At 43.0% G+C, this 23,584-nt stretch overlaps 7 protein-coding genes across 10 annotated transcripts; 5 read left to right on the top strand and 2 right to left on the bottom strand.

Annotated features, from left to right (window-relative positions):
• Positions 1 to 630: 630 nt before the first annotated feature.
• LOC108094533 lies at positions 631 to 1,895 on the top strand. Its single transcript, XM_017195135.2, has 4 exons — positions 631 to 825; positions 887 to 1,262; positions 1,424 to 1,598; positions 1,651 to 1,895. Exons 1-4 carry the CDS (start codon positions 747 to 749, stop codon positions 1,825 to 1,827), a joined length of 807 nt encoding a protein of 268 aa, XP_017050624.1. The 5' UTR covers positions 631 to 746; the 3' UTR covers positions 1,828 to 1,895.
• A 146-nt stretch (positions 1,896 to 2,041) lies between these two features.
• On the top strand, positions 2,042 to 4,531 carry LOC108094547. Its single transcript, XM_017195156.2, has 5 exons — positions 2,042 to 2,136; positions 2,192 to 2,287; positions 2,343 to 2,563; positions 2,619 to 2,741; positions 2,804 to 4,531. The coding sequence occupies exons 1-5, from the start codon at positions 2,122 to 2,124 to the stop codon at positions 4,440 to 4,442; spliced, it is 2,094 nt and encodes a 697-aa protein (XP_017050645.2). The 5' UTR covers positions 2,042 to 2,121; the 3' UTR covers positions 4,443 to 4,531.
• Positions 4,532 to 4,792: 261 nt separating this feature from the next.
• Positions 4,793 to 6,631, top strand: LOC108094544 (zinc finger protein weckle). The gene is made up of 4 exons (XM_017195152.2): positions 4,793 to 5,036; positions 5,097 to 6,011; positions 6,067 to 6,413; positions 6,498 to 6,631. Exons 1-4 carry the CDS (start codon positions 4,911 to 4,913, stop codon positions 6,532 to 6,534), a joined length of 1,425 nt encoding a protein of 474 aa, XP_017050641.2. The 5' UTR covers positions 4,793 to 4,910; the 3' UTR covers positions 6,535 to 6,631.
• Positions 6,632 to 6,729: 98 nt separating this feature from the next.
• Positions 6,730 to 8,617, bottom strand: LOC108094545 (leucine carboxyl methyltransferase 1). 2 transcript variants are annotated; one of them, XM_017195154.2, is made up of 4 exons: positions 8,228 to 8,617; positions 7,653 to 8,078; positions 7,278 to 7,582; positions 6,730 to 7,189 (listed from the first exon to the last, which is right to left on the bottom strand). In XM_017195154.2, the coding sequence occupies exons 1-4, from the start codon at positions 8,477 to 8,479 to the stop codon at positions 7,153 to 7,155; spliced, it is 1,020 nt and encodes a 339-aa protein (XP_017050643.1). In that variant the 5' UTR covers positions 8,480 to 8,617; the 3' UTR covers positions 6,730 to 7,152. The 2 variants fall into 2 exon arrangements, with proteins under 2 accessions (XP_017050643.1, XP_017050642.1); XM_017195153.2 differs by having other exon boundaries at positions 7,266 to 7,582.
• A 1,229-nt stretch (positions 8,618 to 9,846) lies between these two features.
• On the top strand, positions 9,847 to 17,517 carry LOC108094542 (neuroligin-like protein glit-1). 3 transcript variants are annotated; one of them, XM_017195146.2, is made up of 8 exons: positions 9,847 to 9,928; positions 12,455 to 12,627; positions 12,685 to 12,817; positions 13,361 to 13,789; positions 14,104 to 15,323; positions 15,388 to 15,699; positions 15,761 to 16,468; positions 16,541 to 17,517. In XM_017195146.2, exons 1-7 carry the CDS (start codon positions 9,890 to 9,892, stop codon positions 16,374 to 16,376), a joined length of 2,922 nt encoding a protein of 973 aa, XP_017050635.1. In that variant the 5' UTR covers positions 9,847 to 9,889; the 3' UTR covers positions 16,377 to 16,468; positions 16,541 to 17,517. The 3 variants fall into 3 exon arrangements, with proteins under 3 accessions (XP_017050635.1, XP_017050636.1, XP_017050637.1); XM_017195147.2 differs by having other exon boundaries at positions 9,862 to 10,047; XM_017195148.2 differs by lacking the exon at positions 9,847 to 9,928 and adding an exon at positions 10,107 to 10,269.
• Positions 17,518 to 17,625: 108 nt separating this feature from the next.
• Positions 17,626 to 21,192, bottom strand: LOC108094541 (exosome RNA helicase MTR4). Its single transcript, XM_017195145.1, has 2 exons — positions 20,027 to 21,192; positions 17,626 to 19,973 (listed from the first exon to the last, which is right to left on the bottom strand). The coding sequence occupies exons 1-2, from the start codon at positions 21,108 to 21,110 to the stop codon at positions 17,902 to 17,904; spliced, it is 3,156 nt and encodes a 1,051-aa protein (XP_017050634.1). The 5' UTR covers positions 21,111 to 21,192; the 3' UTR covers positions 17,626 to 17,901.
• Positions 21,193 to 21,681: 489 nt separating this feature from the next.
• On the top strand, positions 21,682 to 22,896 carry LOC108094551. Its single transcript, XM_017195159.2, has 3 exons — positions 21,682 to 22,053; positions 22,139 to 22,240; positions 22,655 to 22,896. The coding sequence occupies exons 1-3, from the start codon at positions 21,799 to 21,801 to the stop codon at positions 22,793 to 22,795; spliced, it is 498 nt and encodes a 165-aa protein (XP_017050648.1). The 5' UTR covers positions 21,682 to 21,798; the 3' UTR covers positions 22,796 to 22,896.
• The last annotated feature ends 688 nt before the right edge of the window (positions 22,897 to 23,584 follow it).

The following is a 23,584-nucleotide window of genomic DNA, read 5'->3' on the forward strand; positions in this document are numbered from 1 at the left end:
GTTATTATGAACAGACAAGGGGCATTATTAAGTCACGTAGCATCGTGTGTAGCTGACATTTTCTTCAATTATCGTACTTATAGTTTCCTTTCGCGTTTTGTTGACTACTTTTCGTACTATTCGACTTGACTTTTTCCCAGCACCCATCTTTTCTTTTTGCCGCCTTTCGGGTTAAATGAATTGTGGTTAAGATACGTGGTTAGGTCAACTTGATGAGTTCTTTGAAGTTGAGGTTCCCAGTTACATTAAAGGTTAGCTGTTTAAGTAGTCTTATGTTTTCTGGGGTTACTTTAAGATAGATTTATATTTCTACCCCATGCCCATTCATTTATGATTGTAAAAATATATCTAAAAAAATATTAAATATAATACATTGCATATACATAAGTATATTATTATCAGTATCACCTTTTTTAAATAAAAAACATTTTTTAAGTTTGTGGCTCTCGGCACTTTTCCATTATCACAACCCCAAATCGGACCAAGTTCAAGATTGAAAAATTAAGTATATTTTGAATCGATTGGCGACCATTAATAATTTAAACACGCACGGGTGATAAAGCAAGTAAACCATAAACAAAAACTGATTTCATGGATATTTTAGTCAGTGAGCGTTGTTTGCGTTGCGTGTGCGGATCGTCAGCGGATTAAAAAAGTGAAAAGTGAAACTTCTGGCAATTGAAAAGCAATCACTTCCAAATTCTAAAACACAAAACTTTGAAGTATTTTTCAAAATTCGAAGCAAGATGCTGTTCCAAACAGCCCGAATCGATCATTCGGCTGAGCAAAAATTTAAAATCAAACAACTTAGGCAGCTGGTGGAGAGTAAGCAAAAAAGAAAAGGGATACACCATAAAAAAAACATTTAAGTGGTAATTAATTCTAGGGTGCGAGGACCTGAGAGTGGGCACGGAGGACCCGCTGCTAACCAAATTCCTTCACTACACCCGTTGGGACACCAAAAAGGCCTACCAGGCGATCCATGCCTACTATGACTTCAAGAAACGCCACCCCACTTGGGTGGCCCGCCATCCCATCGAGCACTATCGCCAGCTCTTCTACGGCACCCACTGTCGCTATGTTATGCCCCAGGTGGATCGCCACGGAAGGGTTCTGGTGGTCTTCAAGACGGTGGACGGATTCCAGGAGTATCCGGACTACCTGCAGAGCCTCGTCGAGATGGACGACCTGATCTTTGAGTCGCTGCTGCTGTTGCCGCGAGTCCAGGAAAATGGCATCACGGTCATTTGCGATTTGCAAGGGTGGGTTGAACTGCATTCGATCATATAATATAAGAAATAAATTGTGTCCTTACACTTACTTCGTTTTATCAACAAATAGTTTGTTGTTTGCACGTTTTTTTTTACTTTTTATATATATTTACTGACTTTTATTTTGATTCTCTCGTTTTTATAAACCCCAGAACAAACCGGAATTTTCTGCGACAATTTTCGCCTGCCTTTATGAAGCTAGTAAATGAAAAAAACGGAGTCCTGCCTTTCAGTCAGCGCATCGTGCACATAATCCAAAGAGGTTTTCTTATGCACGTGACCTCCACGCTTTTTATGCCCTTTATGAACAAGGAGTTCAAAGAAAGGGTAAGCACTATTTTAGCTTACTATTATAAAAACTAAAAGCTTTTCTTTCAAGATCTTCACTCACGATGGGCGGCATCTCAGCAAATTGCGTGAAATGGTTGGCTTCGAAAGTCTGCCGGCGGAATATGGAGGTCCTGCCACAAATGTCCTGGATACGAATTTGATTTTCAATCATATAAGCCAAAATGCGGAGTACCTGGAGAAGCTGCAGACCTACGAAAAGCTATAGGATTATCATAAATTAAAATATTTAAGCTGAATTCTAAACATCATCCAAATACATATTCATATTTTTAAATTGAAATATAGTCTCCTTAAAATAACGGTTGATACTCATCAAGTTGGCAACGCGGTGTTTTGACAATCGATAAACGCATCATTGGGCGCCAAACTTTTTAGGGTGAACATAAAATCTTCAACGTTTTTGTGTCATCGCGTGAACGGTCATATTGTTGTGAAATTTTTGCGCCGGAATTTGGCTGAAGTTCAAAATATCTTATTTTATTGTAAATAAACTTTCTTAATGGCTTCTAATAAGGTAGGCTCACGTTAAACTAAATATTCTTATTATTTGACCATATTTCTCCAACCAGGAATGCCTTATTATCGTGCTCGATGTGCGCACTTGTGCCGCCGAAGCAATCAAATTGAAATCTGCAAAATGTGTTACCGAGATTTTAAAGGACAAAGTGAGTTATTTAGCTCTATTAAATCAAAATGTTTTACTGATAGAATTACTCACAGATCGTTTGCGATAAAAAGGACTACGTGTCCTTTGTCCTGGTGGGATGTGATGACAAGAAAGGGGAAGTCCGTCCGTTTGTGGTACCTTTCAATGATCCACAACTTTGCAATTGGAACCTCTTACTTGAATTCTTCAAATTCGTCAACAAAACAGCCTCTGAGGAAGGACAATGGTTGGATGGCCTTCAAGTGGCAATGCAAATGCAGGAAACCGCTTTGGCGTAGGTCCATTAGTTAATCTTTACACTCTTAAATCTTATAAATAACTCTTTGCAGTTTAAAGCCCGCCAGACGAAGAATTCTCCTGCTCTTCGATTTTAATGATTTCCCACAGGACTATACGGAATTCAACGATATCACGGACGCACTGCTTAAAGAGGAAATCGAGCTGATTGTGGGGTGAGCAGAACCATTTCATTCATTACTTATTATCACTATTAATTAATAAAAACACTTCTTAGAACCGACAACATATCATACATCGACAACGCCGAAACCAATCTGCCACAGGCCATTTTTAACTTCTCTCGGAAGTGCGGTCCCAATGAGCTGGAGAACCAAAAGCACGTTTTAAGCCTCATTCCGCGATGCAATGCCACGTTGTGCAACTTCAAAGAGGCTCTAAAAACCGCTTTTAAGGTGACAAACCGGCGACCATGGGTTTGGAACGCCAAGCTGCACATTGGCAGCAAGATTTTCATCAGCCTGCAGGGAATGATCGCCATGAAGAACCAGACACCCGTGAAGCTGGTAAAAACTTGGTCCGAAAACGATGAGACGGTGACCCGCGAAACAAAGCATTTCATCAAGGGAATGGAGGTGACTCCGCTGCCGGAGGATTTAATGACAGGTTACATGCTTGGCGGCACTCCGGTGCCCTATGATGATACCCTGCTGGAGCCAAAGGAACCACATCCAGCAGGACTTCATTTCTACGGGTTCATCAAGCGAAACGCTGTGCCGGATGAGTACTATTGCGGCGATTCCTTGTACTTGCTGGTTCACCAGAAGGGCAACAAAGCGGCCGCCAATAAATTGGATGCTCTAGTGCGAGCTCTCATCAGCTCGGATCGCGCCATTCTCTGCTGGAAAGTCTACAGCGCCAAGTTTAATAGGCCGCAAATGGTGGTGCTGCTGCCTCGCCTGGCGAACGATTCCCATCCGGCCACTTTGTACATGTTGGAGGTGTCCTACACGTCGCAGCATCATTTCTGGGACTTTCCCGCCCTGCGAACCCCCAAGACGGAGTGCAGCGAGGACCAACTGCAGGCCATTGACAATCTAATCGATAGCACCGATCTGGAGTGCTCCCTGAAGGACACACAGCAACCAAGGCCTTGGGCACAAATCGATCTGCTTCCCTTCGACGGTTTGCCAAGCATCTTTGAGCAGAACGTGATGGATGTGCTGGAATATAAGGTCATCCACAAAAAGGATAAGGATGATCCAATACTGAAGGAAAAGAATTTCGCGGATGTTTTCTGGCGAGTGCCAGAGCAACTGGAAGAGAAGTCCAAGCAGGCGGCGGCCAATGTGAAGAAGCTCTTTCCAATGCGCTTCAGTCGCGCCTGGCAAGAAAAGCAGTTGGCCAAGGAGCTGGCTGAGAATGGAGTGCCCGTCAAGGAAGAGCCAGCGGAGAAGGAAATTCCAATGCCATCGGATGGAGTGGGTTTGAGCAGTCCTGCTGAAGATTTCACCCGCGTCCTGGCAAGCGTTCGCTCTATTTCGAATGCCACGGAGCGGGATACCAAATTCCAGGCACTGGCTGCCGAAACCCGTGTGGTAATCCTCACCTTACTGGAGCGAAAAAAACCAAATAACGAACAACTGGCTGAGATTATCCAGATGTACCGACAGAGTTCTTTGGATTTTAACGCCTTTGTGGAGTACGATAAGTTTGCAGAGGAGTTGAAAAAAGTCACACTGGCCAAGAAACACAAAGGATTCTGGCAGAATGTCATGGTGGATAAACAATTGGGCCCTCTTGACCTCGGAGCACCCTTAATCGACGAAGATATTGTTCTTAACGCTTTCTATTCCATCGAAAATTGGCAGGAAGGTGAATCGGAGGGTCAGCAAGTGGAGGGTATGGAGATCTAACTTATACATTATCTTAAGAAAGTGTGTTACTTTCCACTGTGTAGTTATATCTAACTTTTAAGTGGAAATAAATTGTTATTCAATATAAATATTTGGGAGCATAGAAGACTTTATTTGGCGTAAATTTAGTACAGATTCGTGTTATTATAAAGTTTTTATTCAACCAGATCAACAAGAAATAAAAATTTAATTTTTTTTATATTACATATTCCAATTTTGTACAATTATTTATTTAATAGTTAAATCTCAGAAAGTAAAAATTTCAAAATTGAAAACCGTTAACAAATTGCTGTCAGTACAAAATCTGGTCACACCGCTTTGGCTCTAAATTGTTTTGCCATCTCTAAAATAAGGGCATTCTGACAATCAGCTGAGTCGTCGGCGTTTTAAAAAGCATTTTGTAAACAAATTTTATTATATTTGAGAAATTTTCAATTTAAATTGTCGGATTAGTGGTAAGGATTAACAATGGGTGTTTCGACGAACGAGTGGCTATATTGGTGTCGCCTGTGCGCTCGCGACGATGCCATTATCAAAGTTCGCGCGCAGGATGAAGATCTTGTGAGGATCATCAGCAAATGCTTCGATGTGGAGGTAAGTAACTTGATTTGCTGGTAATCCAAACTTCTGATATTCACATTCTACAACCAACAGATGACCCTCGAGGAGCCGGAACTTGGCAGCATGTTGTGCGAAGAGTGCTACTCGGTAATTGGCCAGCTAATCACATTCTCCGAAAGCGTCAATAAGGTACAAGCCGTTTTTGAACTGCTGCGCCACACGGAACCGCAGGACAATCTGGATGTCGATGACCTGCGGCGGGAATATGGGCTAACGGCTACCTGCAAGCAAGAAATGGAGTTTCTGGAGCTCAATTTTCAAGAGGACAAATGCTCTTCGGTTGAGGAGCAAGACTTATCCGACCATTCCATTACCCCGTCACCGAATCTTCAAGACAGGAGCCGCCCAAGGCATAAGTTAGCCGTAGAGACCAAGCGTGAGACCGAGGAGGTTTATACACCCATCCATTCCAATGCTTCATCGCCAGAAATTCAACCAAAGCGCGCTCGCAGAAAAGATAATCTCAATCAGCATGAATACCGTCTAGATGAGGAGGATATGCATGAAGAAGATGAGGTATTTAACCTGTCCGAGGGTGAAACCACTGAACTGCAGCCTGTTAAGCGAAAACGTGGAAGACCCAGGGGTTCTTTCAAGCGGCAGAAGCTAAATGATAGCAAGATTGTAACTCCACCGAAACGCATTGTTAAAAGACAACCAGCGAAAAATCTCACTACAGCCAGTGTACTAGAAGGAGTCTCCGAAAGTTATTGTCCCAGCAACGATTACAATTGCAAGGCGTGCAACGAGTCCTTTATGTCCTTCATGGCTCTGCGTAGGCACAAACATGACATGCACGGTGGTCCAAAAAAATTCGTTTGCGATTATTGTGGCAAAGCACTAAAGACGTTTACTTCGCTGGTGGAGCACCAACTGGTCCACACCGATGAGAAACCCTGCGTCTGTCCCGTTTGCAACGCCGGCTTCAAAAACAAAGCGAGACTGAGGGTGAGTAAAAAGATATATTGTAAACTAAATCCTTTAATTTATCTTTACTTTTTAGGTGCACAGCCAGACGCATGGAGAACCAAAGTTTGCATGCGAAATCTGCGGCAAAAGGCTACAGACCCGTGCGATTCTCAACAAGCACAAGTATGTGCACTCCGAGGAGCGGCGCTTCAAGTGCGAGGTCTGTGGCAGTGGCTGTAAGAATTCCACTGCCCTGAAGATCCACCTTCTTGGCCACACAGGTCTGAGGCCCTATGTTTGCAAATACTGCGGCAAGGCGTTCGCCAGCAACACCAATTGCCGCTCACACAAGTGGAAAAAGCATCCGAACGAGGTTTCCAAGGAAGATGAAAGCGAGTCCTCACGGGTTCCAGTGCCCACTTTGGAGGAACTGCGGGCCATGTGAGTAATTTTTGTACCTGTTGCGTTTAAAGTCCATTTATTTATTTTATATATATAAATAATAACTTAAATTTCTTATTTCAGAACGCACGAAATGGCGAAAACCAACAAGGAAGTTTAGAGCATGGATTTACATTTTATTTTAACTTTCATTTTCCCACACACCATTTAAATATATGTATGTTATCTGTAAAAATAAAGTAATACTTAAGAAACAATCGCTTATAAATTGTCTCCTTTTCCGAATTACACTTAAAGTTGTTTTTATTTTTTTATTATTAACATCCATTTATACTCAACCTCAATTAAATTCATATTTATTAGTTTTCCAATTAATGTTTCGTTTTAATTAAGTTCAAAGCACATTTACACTTTTGACGCACATTAGAATTAGGGAATAAATGGGTGGCCTATCGATTACTTATCAATAGTCTGTGTCACGATTCAATGATAAATTAGTGAGCGACGAAAAAAAGCGATTATAAAATAATTATAACAAGAGGAAAATGAAATGAATAAGGAACAATTAAAAATTAACGAATTAAGCAATGTGTGAGTGGGTATGTTGTGGGATAAAGATTTATATACGTTTTGATTTCGATGGTTTTGTATAATTATTTGTTTAGGTTAACACGTTGAGAAGCAAAATCTTTTGGCAGGGCCTGCCGAGCCAGGCAAAGAGTCAATAAATCGTGTGTCCACGTTGGCTGGTTCGTTATTCATCCCTCCCTGATCGCTCCTAGTCAATATTCAGCGAGGACATTAACTCCTCAACCCTAAATTGAAAAAATAATAGTGCGTTAATAATCAGGGAATATCGAAGGACCTTGTCAGCTAGGCACGAATGTTTACACTGGCACGCACGTGATATCTATGTCCTGGAAGGCCACACCCAGCCAGGCGACCACCAGGCAGTAGTGCTGGAAGAGCTGCAGCAGAAGTTCACCCTCGTCGAGCATCTCCAGTCGCTCGATGCGCTGCCTCTCGGCCGCCGAGATGCTCTCGTACACCTGCACCATGTCCCAGGCACGGGCGCCAGTCCACCCGCTGTCCTTAAAGCGGTTTCTCTGGGTGTCCAGCGACAGGCAGGACTCCACGCCAGCCAGACTACAGCCGCGTCCGCGCAGATTGTTCAGCATCACATCGCCGAACCGGTCGTTCATGTTAACCTGTATCAAATAAAGATAATGTTAATTGTATCCCATGTTAATGAGAATCCAAGAGGACTCCGCTGCTAACCTGCTCATAGTTAACGAAGACGGCGGCCTGGAACTTTTGCGCAATCCACTTCAGCAAATTGCGGCAATTCTGCGCTTCGATGTAGACGAGCACGCACTCGGCAAGGAAAATGGTGGGTAGAGAGTAGTCCACTTCGGCCTGCTGCAGCTTATTGTCCACGTCGTCGAGGTTACGCAGGTCGACGCCCATCAGATGATAGCTGGGCCCATGGAGATCCGTCGGACTAAGCCGCACCTCGCCGTCCTCGTCGTGAATCTTGGCCAGGAGCGCCTTGTTCCGCTTGATTGTGTAGCACTTGCGGGCGGTGACAGTGGGGAAGTCCAGCTCGATGAAGTTCTTCACCTGGTGGGCGGTGTCCCTGAGCCGAAAGTAGAGTGTGTCGAAACCGCAGCCCAAATTAATGATCTGGCAGTTGCCCGAGGTTTTCTGTGGGCGATAACAGAGATGTGAGGTATATTGGTTAGAGCAAGGTCATTCCGGTCCAGGACATGCGCATGGCGGACCTGGCCTTGGCAGCAATGCAACAGGATGACCTTGGCACGTGCCAGACAGTTTGGAGTCGCCGTGGTACCGACCTTTAGAAACTTCTCGACGCACATCTCGACGCCCTTGACGCGGGCGAAGTAGCCGCGATTGATCTCCGGCGCCTTGCGCTCCTGGTTGCGTACAAAGTACCCGATGTAGTCGTCCTTCCAGTAGCCCAGGCGCACCGCGCACCGCTTGCAATCGCTGGCATCGTCGTTGGTGGCTATCACTGCCTCATCGCACGGATGGAACTTGTGCGTCGGACCGGCGGACGCCATTCCGCCCGGCGGTGGCGGCTCCATTGTTCTCCGGCGGATGTGTTCGGTTACTTCCGGTTGGACTTTATTTACAAACAGATCCTGCTGCGTCCAGGAGTCCCAGAATATCCTTGTTTCTCTTGCCGATTTTTTTTTCTTCCCAAAATCAGCTGCAGAGGTTGATAAACGATAACAGTGTACAGTATTGGTCAGCAATAAACTCAGTTTCGATTAAACACGTATCGATAGCTCGATTGTCGAAAGGTTGGCGCCTATATTTGAAATTTAAATCTCAAGAGGCATAAGAAACATTAAAAAAAGGAAACATAATTAAGTGGCCGTTGTCGGACATAACTTAAAATAATTTCCATTTAGGTAAAGAAGCTAATTTTCTGGAGCCATAAACTACAAATTTAAACAAACAAAATTGATATTTTACTGGCTATGATTTCCGCTGGTTATAACTTTAAAAGTATCTTGTAACTTACATGCTACTTGGTGTCTTTCTTTAACTGCAGTTTTTCTTTAACCTAATTGACTTAAGCACTTCATTAATAAAGAAAGGGTCAACATTGTAAACAAAGCGTGTCCATGCTCAAGTGCTTTAATTGCTTCCCGCATCTTTGACATCGGAAGCTCTCCACCGCCGATGTCTTGGGCTATAATTAAAATTAGCAGCTACGCCCAACAACCCGCTCAATAAGTCGGGGTCAAAATGTGAGCTGATCGCCAATTGCCTTTGCGCTTCGGGGCTCAAATGCGTGAATCACGACCTATACCCATAGTCTGGTCTACGTCCCATATAATAGAATTCAATTAGAAATTATGCAAAATGTGTTTTTCCTTTTTGTCATGCAAAGATCACTCATTACTACGTTATCTGCAGCGGATGACGAAACCGGAATGGTAATCTTTATTTGACGAGACTTTAATTAATCGGAGCAATATGTCAAAATCGCATTAGAAGAAGAGCGCTCTCCCTACAAAATCTAAATACTGTTAGAATATCATTTCAAGGTAGCGAAACATATTTCCTTTTTTGTTGTATTTTATAAAAATTAAATATAAATACTTATCAGTTCTAAAATAATTATAAGAAAATTAAATCGTACCCACAAAACAAAATTATTCCCACCTTATTAATACTTAAAATATTTGTGGTAAATAAAGATGGTATAATTGTGTAGTGCAATGAATTACAAATATACCTACTTATTTTTTAACTATAAATATAAATATACAATAACTCTTTTTCCAATCTTTGGATTACTTTTGGAGCCCCTATGATAAAAGAACAGCTCGATCTGTTACCCCAGATCCACCCCTGTGGTATGGGCACCCACGCTCCCGCTCAGCTGACTGGAGTTCTCAGTCTCTTCGTTGGCCAAGTTCGATTCGGGTTTTGTTTTGTGCCTCAGTTGAGTTTCAGCGTTCGAGAGCGTCGGTCGTTGGTTGATGGTTGTCGGTTGCGTTGTCGCGTTATTGCGTTCACAGGTGAGAGCCAAAAGAAGGCAGAGGAGCGTTCAAAGCTGCGCGCGCTCAATACAATCAAAGAATCGGTTGGGCCAAGTGTGTCCGTGTGAATCGTTGGTAACAACAGCCGGCACCTGAGTGTGAGTGTTAACTCAGTTTGGTTCTGTGGTGTGCGTGAGCCGTCTTTTTGACGGCATTATACGCTTACATTTTTACCTGGCTTACCTGAGTCTCTGCCTCCGACTCGAAAACGGTCATTTCAGCTGCGTTACGTTTTTTCTCGTTTTCAGTGGTTTTCGGCTGTTAGCAGTGCGGATTGTTTTTATGTTACCATTTTCGGGGCGTTGGCCAAGAAAGTTATTGTGAGTGAAAAAACAAGATTGAAACAGAAATGCGAATGGTAATGGTTGGAAAATCGCGATTAGATAGTGAAATGACGGCTAGAAGCCGCAACAAGTTGCCACGGCAACGTCATCAATTGGAGCATAACTGTAAAAACAGTGAGATTAAGACACCGAAAGAAATGGTTGCGGTTAATTGTACTTCCTACAAAACTGTTCAAAATATCAGGAAATTAACGCACCTTATAAACAAACTCTTCAGCCAATAAAAATTAAAAGAATAAAAATAAATAAAGGATATAACATCAGTTAACATTTCTAGTTAACTATTTAGCATTTCAATAATAAAAATCAAACAGAGTTAGAAATTGCGAAGAAATATTCCTATAAAACACTGTGTAGTGAGCCAAAAAATGTTTTTTTTCTGTGCATTGGTAGCAACAACACCTGTGTACTGGGCCAACACACAGATACACACAGTCATAGAGATACGCACACACACAGGCGCACCTGCGCTTCACTTTCAGCGTTATCGTTGCGTTTTATTGTTTGCTTTAGTGATTGCGAAAAAAGCAAAGCTTCTACAAATGATTCATCCACGAACAATAACAAAATGCTAACAAAATTTCGACACGAAATTCGATATAAAGTTCCCATCCAGTTTTGTTTTAATAACGAGCTCGGCATATTTTTTGTGCAGGCGTTTGCACTTCCGTAATTTTAATGGGAACCCTTCGAGGGTTGAGACACCGAATAGCCGTGTAACTTGAGGCTTCAGCAAGCAGGTTAATGCACCCGTATCTGTGTGAGTCCTTGTGCCAGTTTTATTACAACACCAGTCAAAGCAATATAGCCAATGAGACCTTGATCTTAAACAGTATAAACTTCTTATTCAAGATGGCAGTAGTTTTCTGGCAATGCAAGATTTACTTATCTTCTAGTTCTCAAAAAATGTTACTACAAAAATAGTTAACTTCTTTAATTTAACAAATAACAGTACAAAAATATAATAAAATAATAAAATTTGTTATTTTATAACAATAACAAAATAAATAAAACATTTTTTAAGTCTGAAAAGTTTGGAAAATATAAAATAGTACTTCTAATGAAACATCCCTAATTTGTTGCCCCAGGCTGTATGCAAATGCAACCAGGGTAACGACATTAATGTTGCATCGATACTACTGCATTGCCAATCAAATGCCAATAGCGAAATTCAAATTCAACCGCCAGGTGTTTCTGTTTCCTCACATTTTCTTTTATTGCATTTTCACACGTACTTAAGGGGTTGGTTTTGGCCGGAAATACCTGTCACCCATATATAATTAAGTGAATTTTCAGTTATTACATATCGCTTTTATCAATAGGCGATTGATGACTAAAAAATGTATTCTATTTGAGCGCAATTAGTTGAGTTTTTTACTGGCATTCTTTTTACTATTTATTTTTATTGGTAGATACGCTTTCTAGGGGATTTCTGGAACACAAAATGATTTTTTTTAAATATTTAAAATTACCAAACAAAAAAAAAACATTTCAATCATTTGAACAAAAATATATAAATTTAGGTCCCATTTTTTAAACAATTAACTTTTCATCCTTTTTTTCTTCAAACCATTTGCGACACACCGTTTCCCCAGCTTAAACCAAATTAAAGCGATGACCTTTCTCCATTATCGGTGCAATTAACCCATTGACGCCGATGCAGGCGCCCCAGACAAAGCACGTAATCGTCGGTATAAGAGGCCTCTTTCATTCGGCCAACTCCCCATCAAAGTGCCTCCACATCGGAGTCGCACTTTATGCTGTAACTTATTTTTAGCGCATTTTTTCGAGTCAGCGTTCAAACGGGTTTCTCGGTCTCTCGGATTTTTTTCTAATGCCGGAGTGCCAAGAAAATTGAGCCAACAACGTAATGGAAAACCTGTTTGGTCACTCTTACTGACACTCCGATCCGAGATTTGTTTTTATTCTGTTTGTTTATACCTTTATGGAGTTGAAGATTTTTTTTCATAAGCTGACCGTAAAAGTGATCTAAAACAATTTTGTGTGCTTTAAAAGGATAATGGTATACTTCTCAAATTTTGATGTTTCAACAAATTGTTTTCAAGGTTCTTTATTAAGAATATATATTATTAAGAAGAGTGGGATACAAAATGAATAGTTTTTTCTTTGTGTTAATAACTTAAGTCGAATTATTTTCCAGACAACCATGATGCACAAACTGAAATATCGAGACAAATTAAAATGGCTTTCAGCCATTTCCCTGATAATCTGCACCTGTTTTATACAAACCGATGCACAGACGAGGGATCCTAGATTTTATTCCCGCCCAGGCGTTGACTATCATTGGCCAAATCCGGGGGATCCAGACTACAGGTGAGTCATCAACTCAGTTCTGTTCTCAACGTTCTCATTCACGTTTCGGAATTTCAGAACTTATACGTTCAACGATCGCCGATATGGCCATTATCAGCCAAATGGTTTTGGAGCCAACTATCCTGGCAGAAATCCACCGGGACAATATCCCCAGGGAATGCCGAACGAGGATCGTTTTCGATTTGATCCGGTAAGCAAATAGCTTTTTTATTAAAACCCAACAAAATAAAATGAAAATATTAATGCAAAACAAACTATGTTCATACATTCAACAATCTTCAACGAATTCTTGTTAAAGGAACTAACCCTCTCCTCCATTTTATAAACTCAATATTGTATTAGTATGGTTAAAAATCAGAATTTTAATAAAATTGGAGTTATCCAATATCCAATCAAACTATGAAAAATTATCCACATTGCTTTTGAGCTCTCAACCCGCTCTTAATCAATTAAATTCTGTGACACAAAAAACTGACCCCTATGCCAAATAAACCGAACAAAGACGATCCATAAATGAACAATGCCGAGTCATTGAAAGAGGGAGTTCGTCCGATCAGCAGATCGTTCCAATATCAAACTAATAATCTTAATTGAGTTTTCATGCGAGCGAGTGAAGCCAAAGGCGACTTAATCAATTACACATGTCGCCCATTCACAAATCGGCTCATAGTTTCTATTTGTACAATGAAACCATGTGAAATGATGTGCTGAATTTCTTATTTTCTAATCACAGAACGATCCCAATGCACGGACCCAGTTTCCCGGAGTTTTAGCCGGATGGCGAGAGGATTTGCAGGGAAAACAGCGCCGGGATTCCTTGACCTTGGAGCGGGATGTTTTCGTTACCACAAACTATGGCCAAGTGCAGGGCTTCAAGGTGTACATGTACGACAATCCCGATCCCAAGTCCTTCTACCGTCCCTATCACTCCACGGTGGATCGTGTGATGGGCGAGTGCTCGGTTTTCCTGGGAATCCCTTACGCCCTGCCGCCCACTTTCGAGGGCAGGTTCAAGCCACCGCGACTCCATCGAGGATGGCAGCTCCTGCAGGCCGTCGATTTTGGACCCGCCTGTCCGCAACCTGTTCGCTATACGGGAGCCACCAAGGGAGTGATGGACATGGACGAGGATTGCCTCTACTTGAACGTATACTCACCCAAGGTAAGGAGAAAATATCCAACAAACATTTAACATAAAATTATATTCCATATTACCAAAATTTATATGAAAGCAATATTTATATAGTTTAATATCTGCATTTTACAGAAATGATTCATTTCATTTCACCAAAAATGAGTTAGAAATTCAAAAACTAGATTTGTTTTACACACCAGATTTTTTTTTTTCAAAATAATATATTGCACATTTCTGACACAAAAAACTGATTAATATTTTTTAAAGAAGAACAGCTTTAAATGGTTTAGTCACAATATTTAAATTATATTTAACTTATTCAACCTTATATTATTTTATAGACTGGAGCAGGCGTGGCCCAAAAATACCCGGTGATGGTGTACATCCACGGAGGAGAGTTCATCCGCGGAGCCTCCAACTTGTTCCAGGGGCATGTGCTCGCCTCCTTCTACGACGTGGTGGTGGTGACTCTAAACTATCGCCTGGGAGCCTTGGGATTCCTGTCCACGGGCGATGAGAACTCCCCGGGAAACTATGGGATTCTGGATCAGGCGATGGCCTTGCGTTGGGTCCACGACAACATCGAGTTCTTCAACGGCGATCGGGACTCGATTACTCTATTTGGTCCTGGAGCTGGAGGCGCATCCGCAGGACTCCTGATGGTGGCTCCGCAAACGAAGAATATCGTGAGGAGGGTGATTGCCCAATCGGGATCGGCTCTGGCGGATTGGGCTCTGATCCAGGACAAGTATCGTGCTCAGAACACAAGTCGCGTTTTGGGTCAGCTATTGGGTTGCTCCATTGAGTCTTCATGGAAACTGGTGAACTGCCTGCGAACTGGACGCAGTTTCTATGAGCTGGGAAACGCAGAATTCGCTCCCCAAGTGGGCAGCTTTCCCTGGGGTCCCGTTTTGGATCACAATTTCACTTTGCCTGGTGATGATTGGTACGAGGGATGGCGCGAAAAGGACTGGCGTTTCCTCACCCAAACCCCGGAAACCCTCATTCGAGCTGGGAAATTCAACAGGAATCTGCAGTACATGACAGGAGTTACCACGCAGGAAGCGGCCTTCTTCGTGGCCCAAAATCAATCGTTGAGTCCGTATTACGAACTGGATGGAAAGTTCTTCGATCAGAAGATTCGCGAGCACGTTTTCCGGTACAACTACACCCTGAATCCGAATGGAGTTTACGAGGCCATCAAGTACATGTACACCTTCTGGCCGGATCCCAATAACAACACTATTATCCGCGATCAGTACATCAATATGCTGAGTGATCTCTACTACCGAGCTCCGGTGGATCAGATGGTTAAGTTGATGCTGGACAAAAAGATTCCGGTCTACATGTACGTACTGAATACCACGGTGGAGGCACTGAATCTGCCGCAGTGGAGGAAGTACCCACATGACACCGAGAGGTACTTCCTCACGGGAGCGCCTTTCCTGGACACCGAGTTTTTTCCCAAGAAGGATCACCTTCAGCGGAACATGTGGACGGACAACGATCGCAACATGAGCCACTTCTTCATGCAGACTTACTCGAATTTCGCAAGATATGGGTAAGTCCTTCTAATTATTTTTTTTTTTTTTTTTACTTATTTTTTTATTTATTTTTTATTCCAGTAATCCCACACCCCAACAGGTGCTGGGAATGCACTTCCAACGAGCTTATCCGGGAGAGATTCGCTACCTGAACATCAACACCACCTTCAACTCCTCCATTCTGCTCAACTATCGGCAAACGGAGTGTGCCTTTTGGACACAGTACCTGCCCACTGTGATCGGGGTGCTGGTGCCCACGTATCCTCCAACCACGGAGTACTGGTGGGAGCCCAAGGAGCCGCTGCAGATTGCCTTTTGGAGCATGTCGGTGACCTGTTTCTTCCTCATCGTTTTGGTGGTCATCTGCTGCATCATGTGGCGCAATGCCAAGCGGTAAGTCTTTATTAAAAGTAATTCCCTAAAGTAATCTAATAATTGAATTCTTAAACCTTAGTCAATCAGATCGCTTTTATGATGAGGATGTGTTCATCAATGGTGATGGGTTGGAACCGGAACCGGATACTCGGGGAGTGGACAATGCCCATATGGTGACCAACCATCATGCACTTCGATCCAGGGATAATATCTACGAATACAGGGATTCACCTTCAACGAAAACTCTGGCCAGCAAGGCACAAACGGATACCACCTCCTTGCGGTCACCCAGTTCCCTGGCTATGACCCAGAAATCCAGCAGCCAGGCGTCCCTAAAGTCAGGCATTTCCCTGAAGGAAACCAATGGTCATCTGGTGAAACCTACAGAACGGGCAGCCACTCCGCGTTCCCATCCAAATGGAAATGCATCTGCGACAAAAGTTTCGGCCCCCGTAGAAGAAAAGCGATTGCTGCAACCGATTTCCAGCACTCCGGTTACTCAATTACAAGCGGAACCAGCCAAAAGAGTTCCAACCGCGTCCAGTGTTTCGGGGAGCAGTCGGAGCACCACGCCAGTGCCCTCCGCCCGGAGCACCACCCAAACCCACACCACCACGGCCACGTTGAGTTCCCAGCCAGCGGCACAACCCAGGAGAACCCAACTGGTGGAGGGAGTCCCTCAGACTTCCGTCTAAGTAACCGCTCTCTAAGCGCGGGATGTGCTTAGAGAGTCAGCCAAATCGTCCAATTTGAGAACCCGTCGATGATCCAGGAGGGAAAATACCAGGTAGGATCTCCCTTCTATATATTGTATCCCCTGCATCTGAAGTAGAACTAAACATATTTCTTTTATTTACAGTCCTTCCTGGGATTTCCATAATGTTAAGTTAGTTATTTTGCGAAAAAAACTAAGTTTAATTTTGTATTTATAATTCGTTTTTAGACAGATCTTTGAGATCTCAGTTTTGAGTTGTAGCTTAGGAAAGCCTTTATTCGTAACACCTTAATCTTAGTTAAACTGTTCGTAAGTTCGATAACCCAACGAATACAAATCCATATCAATGACATTCCATAGCCTTTTAAGCGGCCTTTAAGTGTACATATACAATATCGTAAAATATTTGTATATTAGAATAGGTATACAAAATAATTGTTCTGCTAAACTTTTAAGAGATTAGCTAGATTGAACAAGAATTTTAAGCAAATAGACAATATGTGTGTTCTCTCTTCAATTAAGAACAAATTTTTTAACAAATTAAGAACTCAAAAAAGTGTCAGTTATATCGAATGAAATTTTAAGGAGAACTACATTAAAAAAAATTTTACAAATTATCAAATTAATAAAAATAAAACAAGTAACTAAATAAATTATTTAACAAACTGTATTATTTAATACATAATTCACCCATATCAATGTACCGTCCCTTACCATTAAGATTATCATGTAAAACATTAGATTTTAGCCACTCGCACATCATCAAGAGCAATACCTAAAGTGCCTTCATCTCTTGTAATTGTCTTCAATGGACCCAAACTTAGTTTTTAATTAATCACCCATATATCGACTAAGTGTGCCTTTCATATATACATATAGATGTACGTTTAGTTATATATTTTGTATATGTTTTATGTGTCGCATATAATAATGACCATACAAATTCAGTGTGAACCGTCCAATAACTTTATGTTTTCATACGTATCGTGTACATTTTTATTTTTTGTATATACCATTATTTGTTACATGATTGAAAGCATAACGTATTACCACTTTATATGTTTTTATGTATTCTAGGTTAGTGTAATGTGTACGTCCAGAAATAAATTATTAATAATGTACTCAATGTTGTTTGTGGTGGTTTAAAGCGCATTTATTTTTCATGGATATTTACTTTTCAGATGAAAGTTTAATAAAAATTAATGAACAAAAATAGTTTTGTAAATAAGTTCTGGTGATCTAAGGGTCTCATTTATTGTATCCATCTTGGTTGTCGTATAAACATTGAAAATATACAGAGAAGTATCGGCTTCATTAAGTCTGTACTTAGACTGTCTTAATTTAAGATTAGTTTCAAGTTTGGAGAAGCTTAAAAACATCAATTCATTTCCAAATATCAAGCAAAAAATTGTCTTGATAGAGATTGGAAAAACGAATTCCGAATCAAACAAATTTGATTGAAATTGAACTGGAAGTAAGGCCTTAAAATAGCTTGTTCTTAACTCCTATAGATACAACGAAGCGGCAAAGACAATGTCGCGCTTGAGCAGCCGAATTCCCTCGGAGAACTTGTTTTCCAGGTCCGTGTTGCCGATCGTTTTGGAGGCCTGGCACATTTGGCGCAGCAGTTCCTCCAAACGACGCATACACCGAATGATGGAGCCCTCGAAAATGTCCGTCATCTTGCAGACGGCCAAAAAACTGGATCCCTTGCACCAGGCCAGCACCACATCCATGAGGAAGGGCTTAAACTTGTCCACATACGAGTCGGCATCCAGATCCAGTTTGCATTCCGTGGAAACCTTGGCGATGCGCCGCGCCAAATCCTGCATGGAACGCAGAGGTCCCGACAATTCCGTGGCACTTTTCGGTGACTCACTGGACTTCTCATCGCAAACGAAGCAGGAGAGAAGGGCCACAGCCTGCGGGGCGCTTAACTCGTTGAACACTCCGTTGAAGATCATCTCGGTCATGAGAAGTTCGTCTGCCGAACTGAGTTCGCAGGCCACGCGACCCTTGAACTCGATGACATCGCCCGGTTTGCAGTAACCCATTCGACGAAGCACTCGCTTGCGGTGTTTCAGCTCCTCCATTTGCAGCAGACTGCGAGCCGCCTTCAGTTCGGCCTTCAGGTCCTGGAGTTCCGTCTGCAACTGCACTTTATCCTGATAGCGACGATGGATGCGCTCCAACTCCGGCGATTTGTGCAGCGGATGCTCCTCCAGTCGCTTTTCGAACTGCGAAATGGTGTCGACTACTTCGCGGAACTCTCGATCCTTGATGTTCATGTCATCGATGGGATTGAGAACCGGTGGCCCAAGCGGAAACCGTTTCTTGGCCTCCTGAATGGTTTTGAGCACAGCTCTCCGATTGTCCGCACTTCGCAGATCGTTGGGGAAGTAAACGCGGATCGAACTGATTTGGGTGATGAGCGTGTGGGCCACTGGGACCACCTCCATGCATCCTCGCTCGTTCGGCTTGCAGGGCTCCGTATCACCGGATTTAGCAGCCGCTTCACTCACATGGAGCAGTACATCGATAGTTACGCTGGGTTCAGTTTTCAGCGGATTCTTGCGACTCTGGTCCTGCTTCTTGAAGTTCAGCACAATGCCCCAATCGTATTCCTGTGAACCAGCAGCCACCTTAACCAGTCTGCCTGGCTGCAGGAAGGGCAGCAGATATTGAGGCTTCGTTATCCACTTGCGGAACTCCTTGCCATGTTGATCCAGCTGGGAGCGAATGTGGTGGTATGAGGCAATGTTGTGCTCGTCTTTGATGCTCAGTTTGTTCAGTTCCAGTGTCTTTTGTTCGACTTGGTCATGAAGACCGGGCAGAGCAGCCTGGTTCTGGAACTGGTAGAAACTGCGCTCCAGCATGTACTCCGGATTGATTTCCTCCACGCGCAGCAGATTGAGAACCATATTGTAGGTAAGATGGAAAGCAGAGTTGATGGGATCCGCCTTGCCCTGCACAATGTCGCGACCCACGGCTGGTGAAACCTTTTCATCGATCATAAGGATAACGATACCCTTGTCATCCAATCCACGACGGCCAGCACGACCAGCCATTTGGATATACTCGCCGGAACTGATCCACCGGAAGTCCTTTCCATCGAATTTCCTTGGGGCTGTGAACAGCACCGTTCTCGCCGGCATGTTAAGACCCATGGCAAAGGTTTCGGTGGCGAACAAGGCCTTGATCAGACCTTCGCCGAAGAGGATCTCAATGGTTTCCTTGAGGATGGGCAACAAACCACCGTGATGGATGCCAATTCCACGTCGCAGCAACGGAAGTACATTCTCCACTTGCGGCAAACGGCGATCCTCCTCGGAAAGCACATCCATGGCATTATTAAACACCTCGTCCACCAGCTTCTTTTCGTCTGGCGTGTTGAAGTCCAGTTTCGCCATTTGCATGGCGTAGAGCTCACAATCCTTTTTGCTGAAGGAGAATATAATAACTGGAGCAAAATTGCGCTCCATGATCATTTTAACGATTTTAAAGATGTTCGTTTGTCCGGCGTTTGTGCCTTTAATGCCTCCATTGCGTCCCTTTTGATCTCCCTTGCCAGCCTCACCTAAAAAATAAACAAATAAAAACAGGAACTGGGTTTTATCAGAATAAACTTACCCGCATTTGCTAACACAGCCATGGCAGTGCTGAAGTTTTCCTCCTTAAACTGCCCCTTCTCGTCGACTATGAGATGGATGCCATCGCCTCCGGCTGGGAATATATAATGCTGCAGGGGAGTTGGACGGTAATCGGTGTAAACCACGTGACACGGCTGCTTGTGCAGATGGCAAACCCACTCGGCGAACTGTCGTGCATTGGGAATGGTGGCCGAGAGGAAGACATAGCGCACGTTGTCCGGCAGCAGGATGAGCGTCTCCTCCCAGACGACACCACGTTCCTTGTCGCGCATGTAGTGAATCTCGTCGAAGATCACCCAACCAACCTCACGCATAATCTCGCTGCCGCGATACAGCATGTTCCGCAGAATCTCCGTGGTCATGATCAAACAGGAAGCTGAGGGATTGATGGTCACATCGCCCGTGACCAGACCCACGTCCTTGAACTCATCGGTGAACTCGCGGAACTTCTGGTTGGACAGCGCCTTAATTGGAGTGGTGTAAATGACCCGCTGCTTGGCGGCCAGCGACTTGGCAATGGCGTACTCCGCCACCACGGTCTTGCCAGCTGATGTGTGCGCGGAGACGAGTACACTCTGGCTATTGTCGATGCACAGAATCGCCTGACGCTGGAAGGGATCGAGCACGAAGGGATATTCCTTGGCCGGAATGCCGGTGAACGGTTGCAAAGGGATGTACTCCTGATCGGGATGTGCAGCCACCTCATGTGTGCAGGAGGCGGGTGCCTCCAGCAGGTGGGTCACAATCCTCGTGCGGAGCGCCTCCAGAGCAGCGGAATCATCCACGTCGAGAGTGCGAGTGGGTTCATCATCTTTGTCAATCTCATCCGCCAAATCATCTGTTTCAGTCTGCTTCAGGCGCTTGGTGGGCTCCTCCTCCTCATCCTCCTGATCTTTTTGATCCACTTCTTTTGTGGATTTTTCAGAATCCTTGTCCTGCGCCTGCCGTTTGCTTCCCTTTTTGGAGCCACCGCTTCCCGAGGGCTTTTCCCCCTGGTTAATAACTGGAGGCACTACCTCCTGTGGTGCTTCGTCGAAGCAATCGAAGAGTTCGTCTATATCCATTCCTTATTCCTTTTTATTGCTAATATTTCAGATTATTTATTTTTTGTTCAATGCACGCCGCAAAACATGTGAAAGACCGATAACGATAACGCGATTGGCCTAAACATCGACTTTGCCATCGAACAGTAATGGCACTTAGAGCATATTATCATTATATATAGCTATTTATTTACAGGGCTTTTAATTCAAACAAGGCCCATTCACGTAAATTAAGTCAGATTTCAATGTGACACCCACTTTTCAACGTTTTTAGAAAGATTCTTGTAGAAACTGCAAAAAAAAAATTTTAATTTCAGAATAGTCAATTATTTTGACCCCTTTTCATGTTTAATTTTTCCCACCTTCCGATTTGAAGTCTTCGAAAACTTGGAAGGTCACAAAAGCCAACAGTTTCAGATGGTCGATTTTTCGACATCTGTTTTAAACTTAGTCAATTCCTATGCGATTTAAATATGGTATATCGTATACCTCATCATTCAAAAAGTAGTTACACTGATTGTTTTATTTTGGAGAGTCAATCAGAACTTCGTCACTAGTTCCGGTTCACGAACGAACCAGCTATGTAAAGAGCGGTCACACTGGCCCGCACAGCTGATTTGTTTTTTTCATTGCTGCCCGATTAAATTATACAATTTGTTGGCGTTTTCCGACGTCCTAATCGCAGAGACCAGAAAACAATCGGTGCAACATGGTGGCTGGTGGTGCCTCAGAGACGGGCGGCGTGAAGCCGATGGCCATTGCGGGCCGCATGGTGCGCGAGCGGGAGCGCCTGATTGGCATGCTTCCCGAGGAGCGCGCCTGGCGGAAGCAGTGGCTGAAGGACCAGGAGCTGCACCACGGACCCCGCAAAGTGCCGGCGCTGGAGTTGGAGCTCAACAACCCCATCAAGCGCTTCTATCGCGCGCCCCTGGACAAGGTAGCCAGCATTTTGGAACCCGCTCTGGTGAGTTATAAACATTAAGCATTATGTAATCACCCAGTTTTGGGTTGATTTTTGAGCGAAGGACTTACTCCATCTTGGCTTACAGGGCTTCCAGAGGGCCTTCACCGTGCGCTACTGGACCGGCAAGGCACTCCTCGCCCTCACAGGAATCTACGCCGGCGCTTACTACTTCAAGTACAACCAGAATGTGAGTAAAACAACAAGGAGTCGACAGAAATAAACTGCTGGTAATCAAGGGGATTGCAACTAACAGATGACATGATTCAAGTTTACAAAATCCGTTTCAATGACACTTAACGATTCTACACATTCGCCGCGCGATAAAAATCTCAAAAAAAAAAAAAAAAAGGATCATTATGACTATGTATCCTATAATATTAATGTCTTTAAAGAATAAGTTTAGTTTTTAGTGAAAATGTGGATTCCTAATACTGCTATTTATGAAGTCCGTGAGCCCACAAAAAATCGTTTAAAAAGGCTTCCCATATCGGTGCATTTACCACAACAAAGTACTTCCTTATCATGATAGTTTTTCAATTTTTAATTTGTGTCTGTGTTTGAGAATCTCGTATTAATCCTTTAATTTCACCATTAATTCCAGGATTGGACCCGCAAGGGCGGCTGGCGTGTGATCCGCTCGCGCAAGGCTTGCGTTCCCGGAGATGAGGGCTACCCGAAGGTCTCCGATCGCTCGGCGCCTTCCGATTACGCGGCCCGTGGATTCAAGGAGTCGCCATTGTAGGCGAAACGCTCGCCTTCGAACTGGCTTAGTGATTTTTCTTAAGTTTGAAACGTAAATTAATAATATCAAAACAAAAATCGCAATAAATATGGAAACGAAAACACAGAGAAGGTGATTGAGAGTGGATTGTGGTTTTGCCACCGCTCCGCTGCTGAAGAAGGCGATTTTCTGCTGCGCTCGGCGGATATTCTTTTTTGGCTTTTACGTTGCCGAAAAAGCTGCTTAAGCAGTTTGCCATTGCTCTCAATTCACTGGAAATGTCTATTATCGGTTACTTTCTTTTATTTGCATTTTCGAGCTTGCGAAGAAACCAAGCTGCGGTTTTAACTCCCCGAAAATGAGAATATTTCAAAAGGTGTGGCAATAGAGTCTACTAAAATATATTTATAATGCTTACAAACCGAATAAAAAGAAGGATTTAAATAACCATAACAAATAAATGAATAAGTGCTCACTAAATTAAAAAAAAAAACGAAAACAATAAATATATAAAACCGTTAGAATTCAAATAGATTATAAATTAGTCAAAAAAAACAACTTGGTGTACGCAAAGATCTATTGCTTTTAGATGCGTAACTAAAGTGCGGAAAAAAAATTATTAATCTATCTCTAAATCTGAAACCGCCATAAATCGATCGAACAAAAACCCACCTTGATATAAAGCGGGCTACATTTTAAATTTTAAAAAGTGCGCCAACGTTGATATTTATTTACGTAAAAATAACAGGGTTTCTTAATTTGCAGTTTCAAAAGAAAAAACAAATTTATCTTGAATCGAATTAAATTATT

Source organism: Drosophila ficusphila, unplaced genomic scaffold (assembly GCF_018152265.1).
Source record: "Drosophila ficusphila isolate 14025-0441.05 unplaced genomic scaffold, ASM1815226v1 contig_436, whole genome shotgun sequence".
Lineage (NCBI taxonomy): Eukaryota > Metazoa > Arthropoda > Insecta > Diptera > Drosophilidae > Drosophila > Drosophila ficusphila.

What these genes read in the sequence shown, in the direction of transcription:
- LOC108094533 (XM_017195135.2), top strand. Translation starts at nt 747, where the DNA reads ATGCTGTTCCAAACAGCCCGAATCGATCATTCGGCTGAGCAAAAATTT. An exon ending in ACTTAGGCAGCTGGTGGAGA is followed by an intron (nt 826 to 886) that starts GTAAGCAAAAAA and finishes AATTAATTCTAG; the next exon opens with GGTGCGAGGACCTGAGAGTG. An exon ending in ACAAGGAGTTCAAAGAAAGG is followed by an intron (nt 1,599 to 1,650) that starts GTAAGCACTATT and finishes TTTTCTTTCAAG; the next exon opens with ATCTTCACTCACGATGGGCG.
- LOC108094547 (XM_017195156.2), top strand. An exon ending in CCGAGATTTTAAAGGACAAA is followed by an intron (nt 2,288 to 2,342) that starts GTGAGTTATTTA and finishes AATTACTCACAG; the next exon opens with ATCGTTTGCGATAAAAAGGA. An exon ending in GAAATCGAGCTGATTGTGGG is followed by an intron (nt 2,742 to 2,803) that starts GTGAGCAGAACC and finishes AACACTTCTTAG; the next exon opens with AACCGACAACATATCATACA.
- LOC108094544 (XM_017195152.2), top strand. Translation starts at nt 4,911, where the DNA reads ATGGGTGTTTCGACGAACGAGTGGCTATATTGGTGTCGCCTGTGCGCT. An exon ending in GCAAATGCTTCGATGTGGAG is followed by an intron (nt 5,037 to 5,096) that starts GTAAGTAACTTG and finishes TACAACCAACAG; the next exon opens with ATGACCCTCGAGGAGCCGGA. An exon ending in TTGGAGGAACTGCGGGCCAT is followed by an intron (nt 6,414 to 6,497) that starts GTGAGTAATTTT and finishes TTCTTATTTCAG; the next exon opens with AACGCACGAAATGGCGAAAA.
- LOC108094545 (XM_017195153.2), bottom strand. Translation starts at nt 8,479, where the DNA reads ATGGAGCCGCCACCGCCGGGCGGAATGGCGTCCGCCGGTCCGACGCAC. An exon ending in TCTTCGTTAACTATGAGCAG is followed by an intron (nt 7,583 to 7,652) that starts GTTAGCAGCGGA and finishes TATTTGATACAG; the next exon opens with GTTAACATGAACGACCGGTT. An exon ending in GATATCACGTGCGTGCCAGT is followed by an intron (nt 7,190 to 7,265) that starts GTAAACATTCGT and finishes TTTTCAATTTAG; the next exon opens with GGTTGAGGAGTTAATGTCCT.
- LOC108094542 (XM_017195146.2), top strand. Translation starts at nt 9,890, where the DNA reads ATGGTTGTCGGTTGCGTTGTCGCGTTATTGCGTTCACAG. An exon ending in TGAACGTATACTCACCCAAG is followed by an intron (nt 13,790 to 14,103) that starts GTAAGGAGAAAA and finishes ATTATTTTATAG; the next exon opens with ACTGGAGCAGGCGTGGCCCA. An exon ending in ATGTGGCGCAATGCCAAGCG is followed by an intron (nt 15,700 to 15,760) that starts GTAAGTCTTTAT and finishes CTTAAACCTTAG; the next exon opens with TCAATCAGATCGCTTTTATG.
- LOC108094541 (XM_017195145.1), bottom strand. Translation starts at nt 21,110, where the DNA reads ATGGATATAGACGAACTCTTCGATTGCTTCGACGAAGCACCACAGGAG. An exon ending in GGCTGTGTTAGCAAATGCGG is followed by an intron (nt 19,974 to 20,026) that starts GTAAGTTTATTC and finishes TTTATTTTTTAG; the next exon opens with GTGAGGCTGGCAAGGGAGAT.
- LOC108094551 (XM_017195159.2), top strand. Translation starts at nt 21,799, where the DNA reads ATGGTGGCTGGTGGTGCCTCAGAGACGGGCGGCGTGAAGCCGATGGCC. An exon ending in GCATTTTGGAACCCGCTCTG is followed by an intron (nt 22,054 to 22,138) that starts GTGAGTTATAAA and finishes CTTGGCTTACAG; the next exon opens with GGCTTCCAGAGGGCCTTCAC. An exon ending in ACTTCAAGTACAACCAGAAT is followed by an intron (nt 22,241 to 22,654) that starts GTGAGTAAAACA and finishes CATTAATTCCAG; the next exon opens with GATTGGACCCGCAAGGGCGG.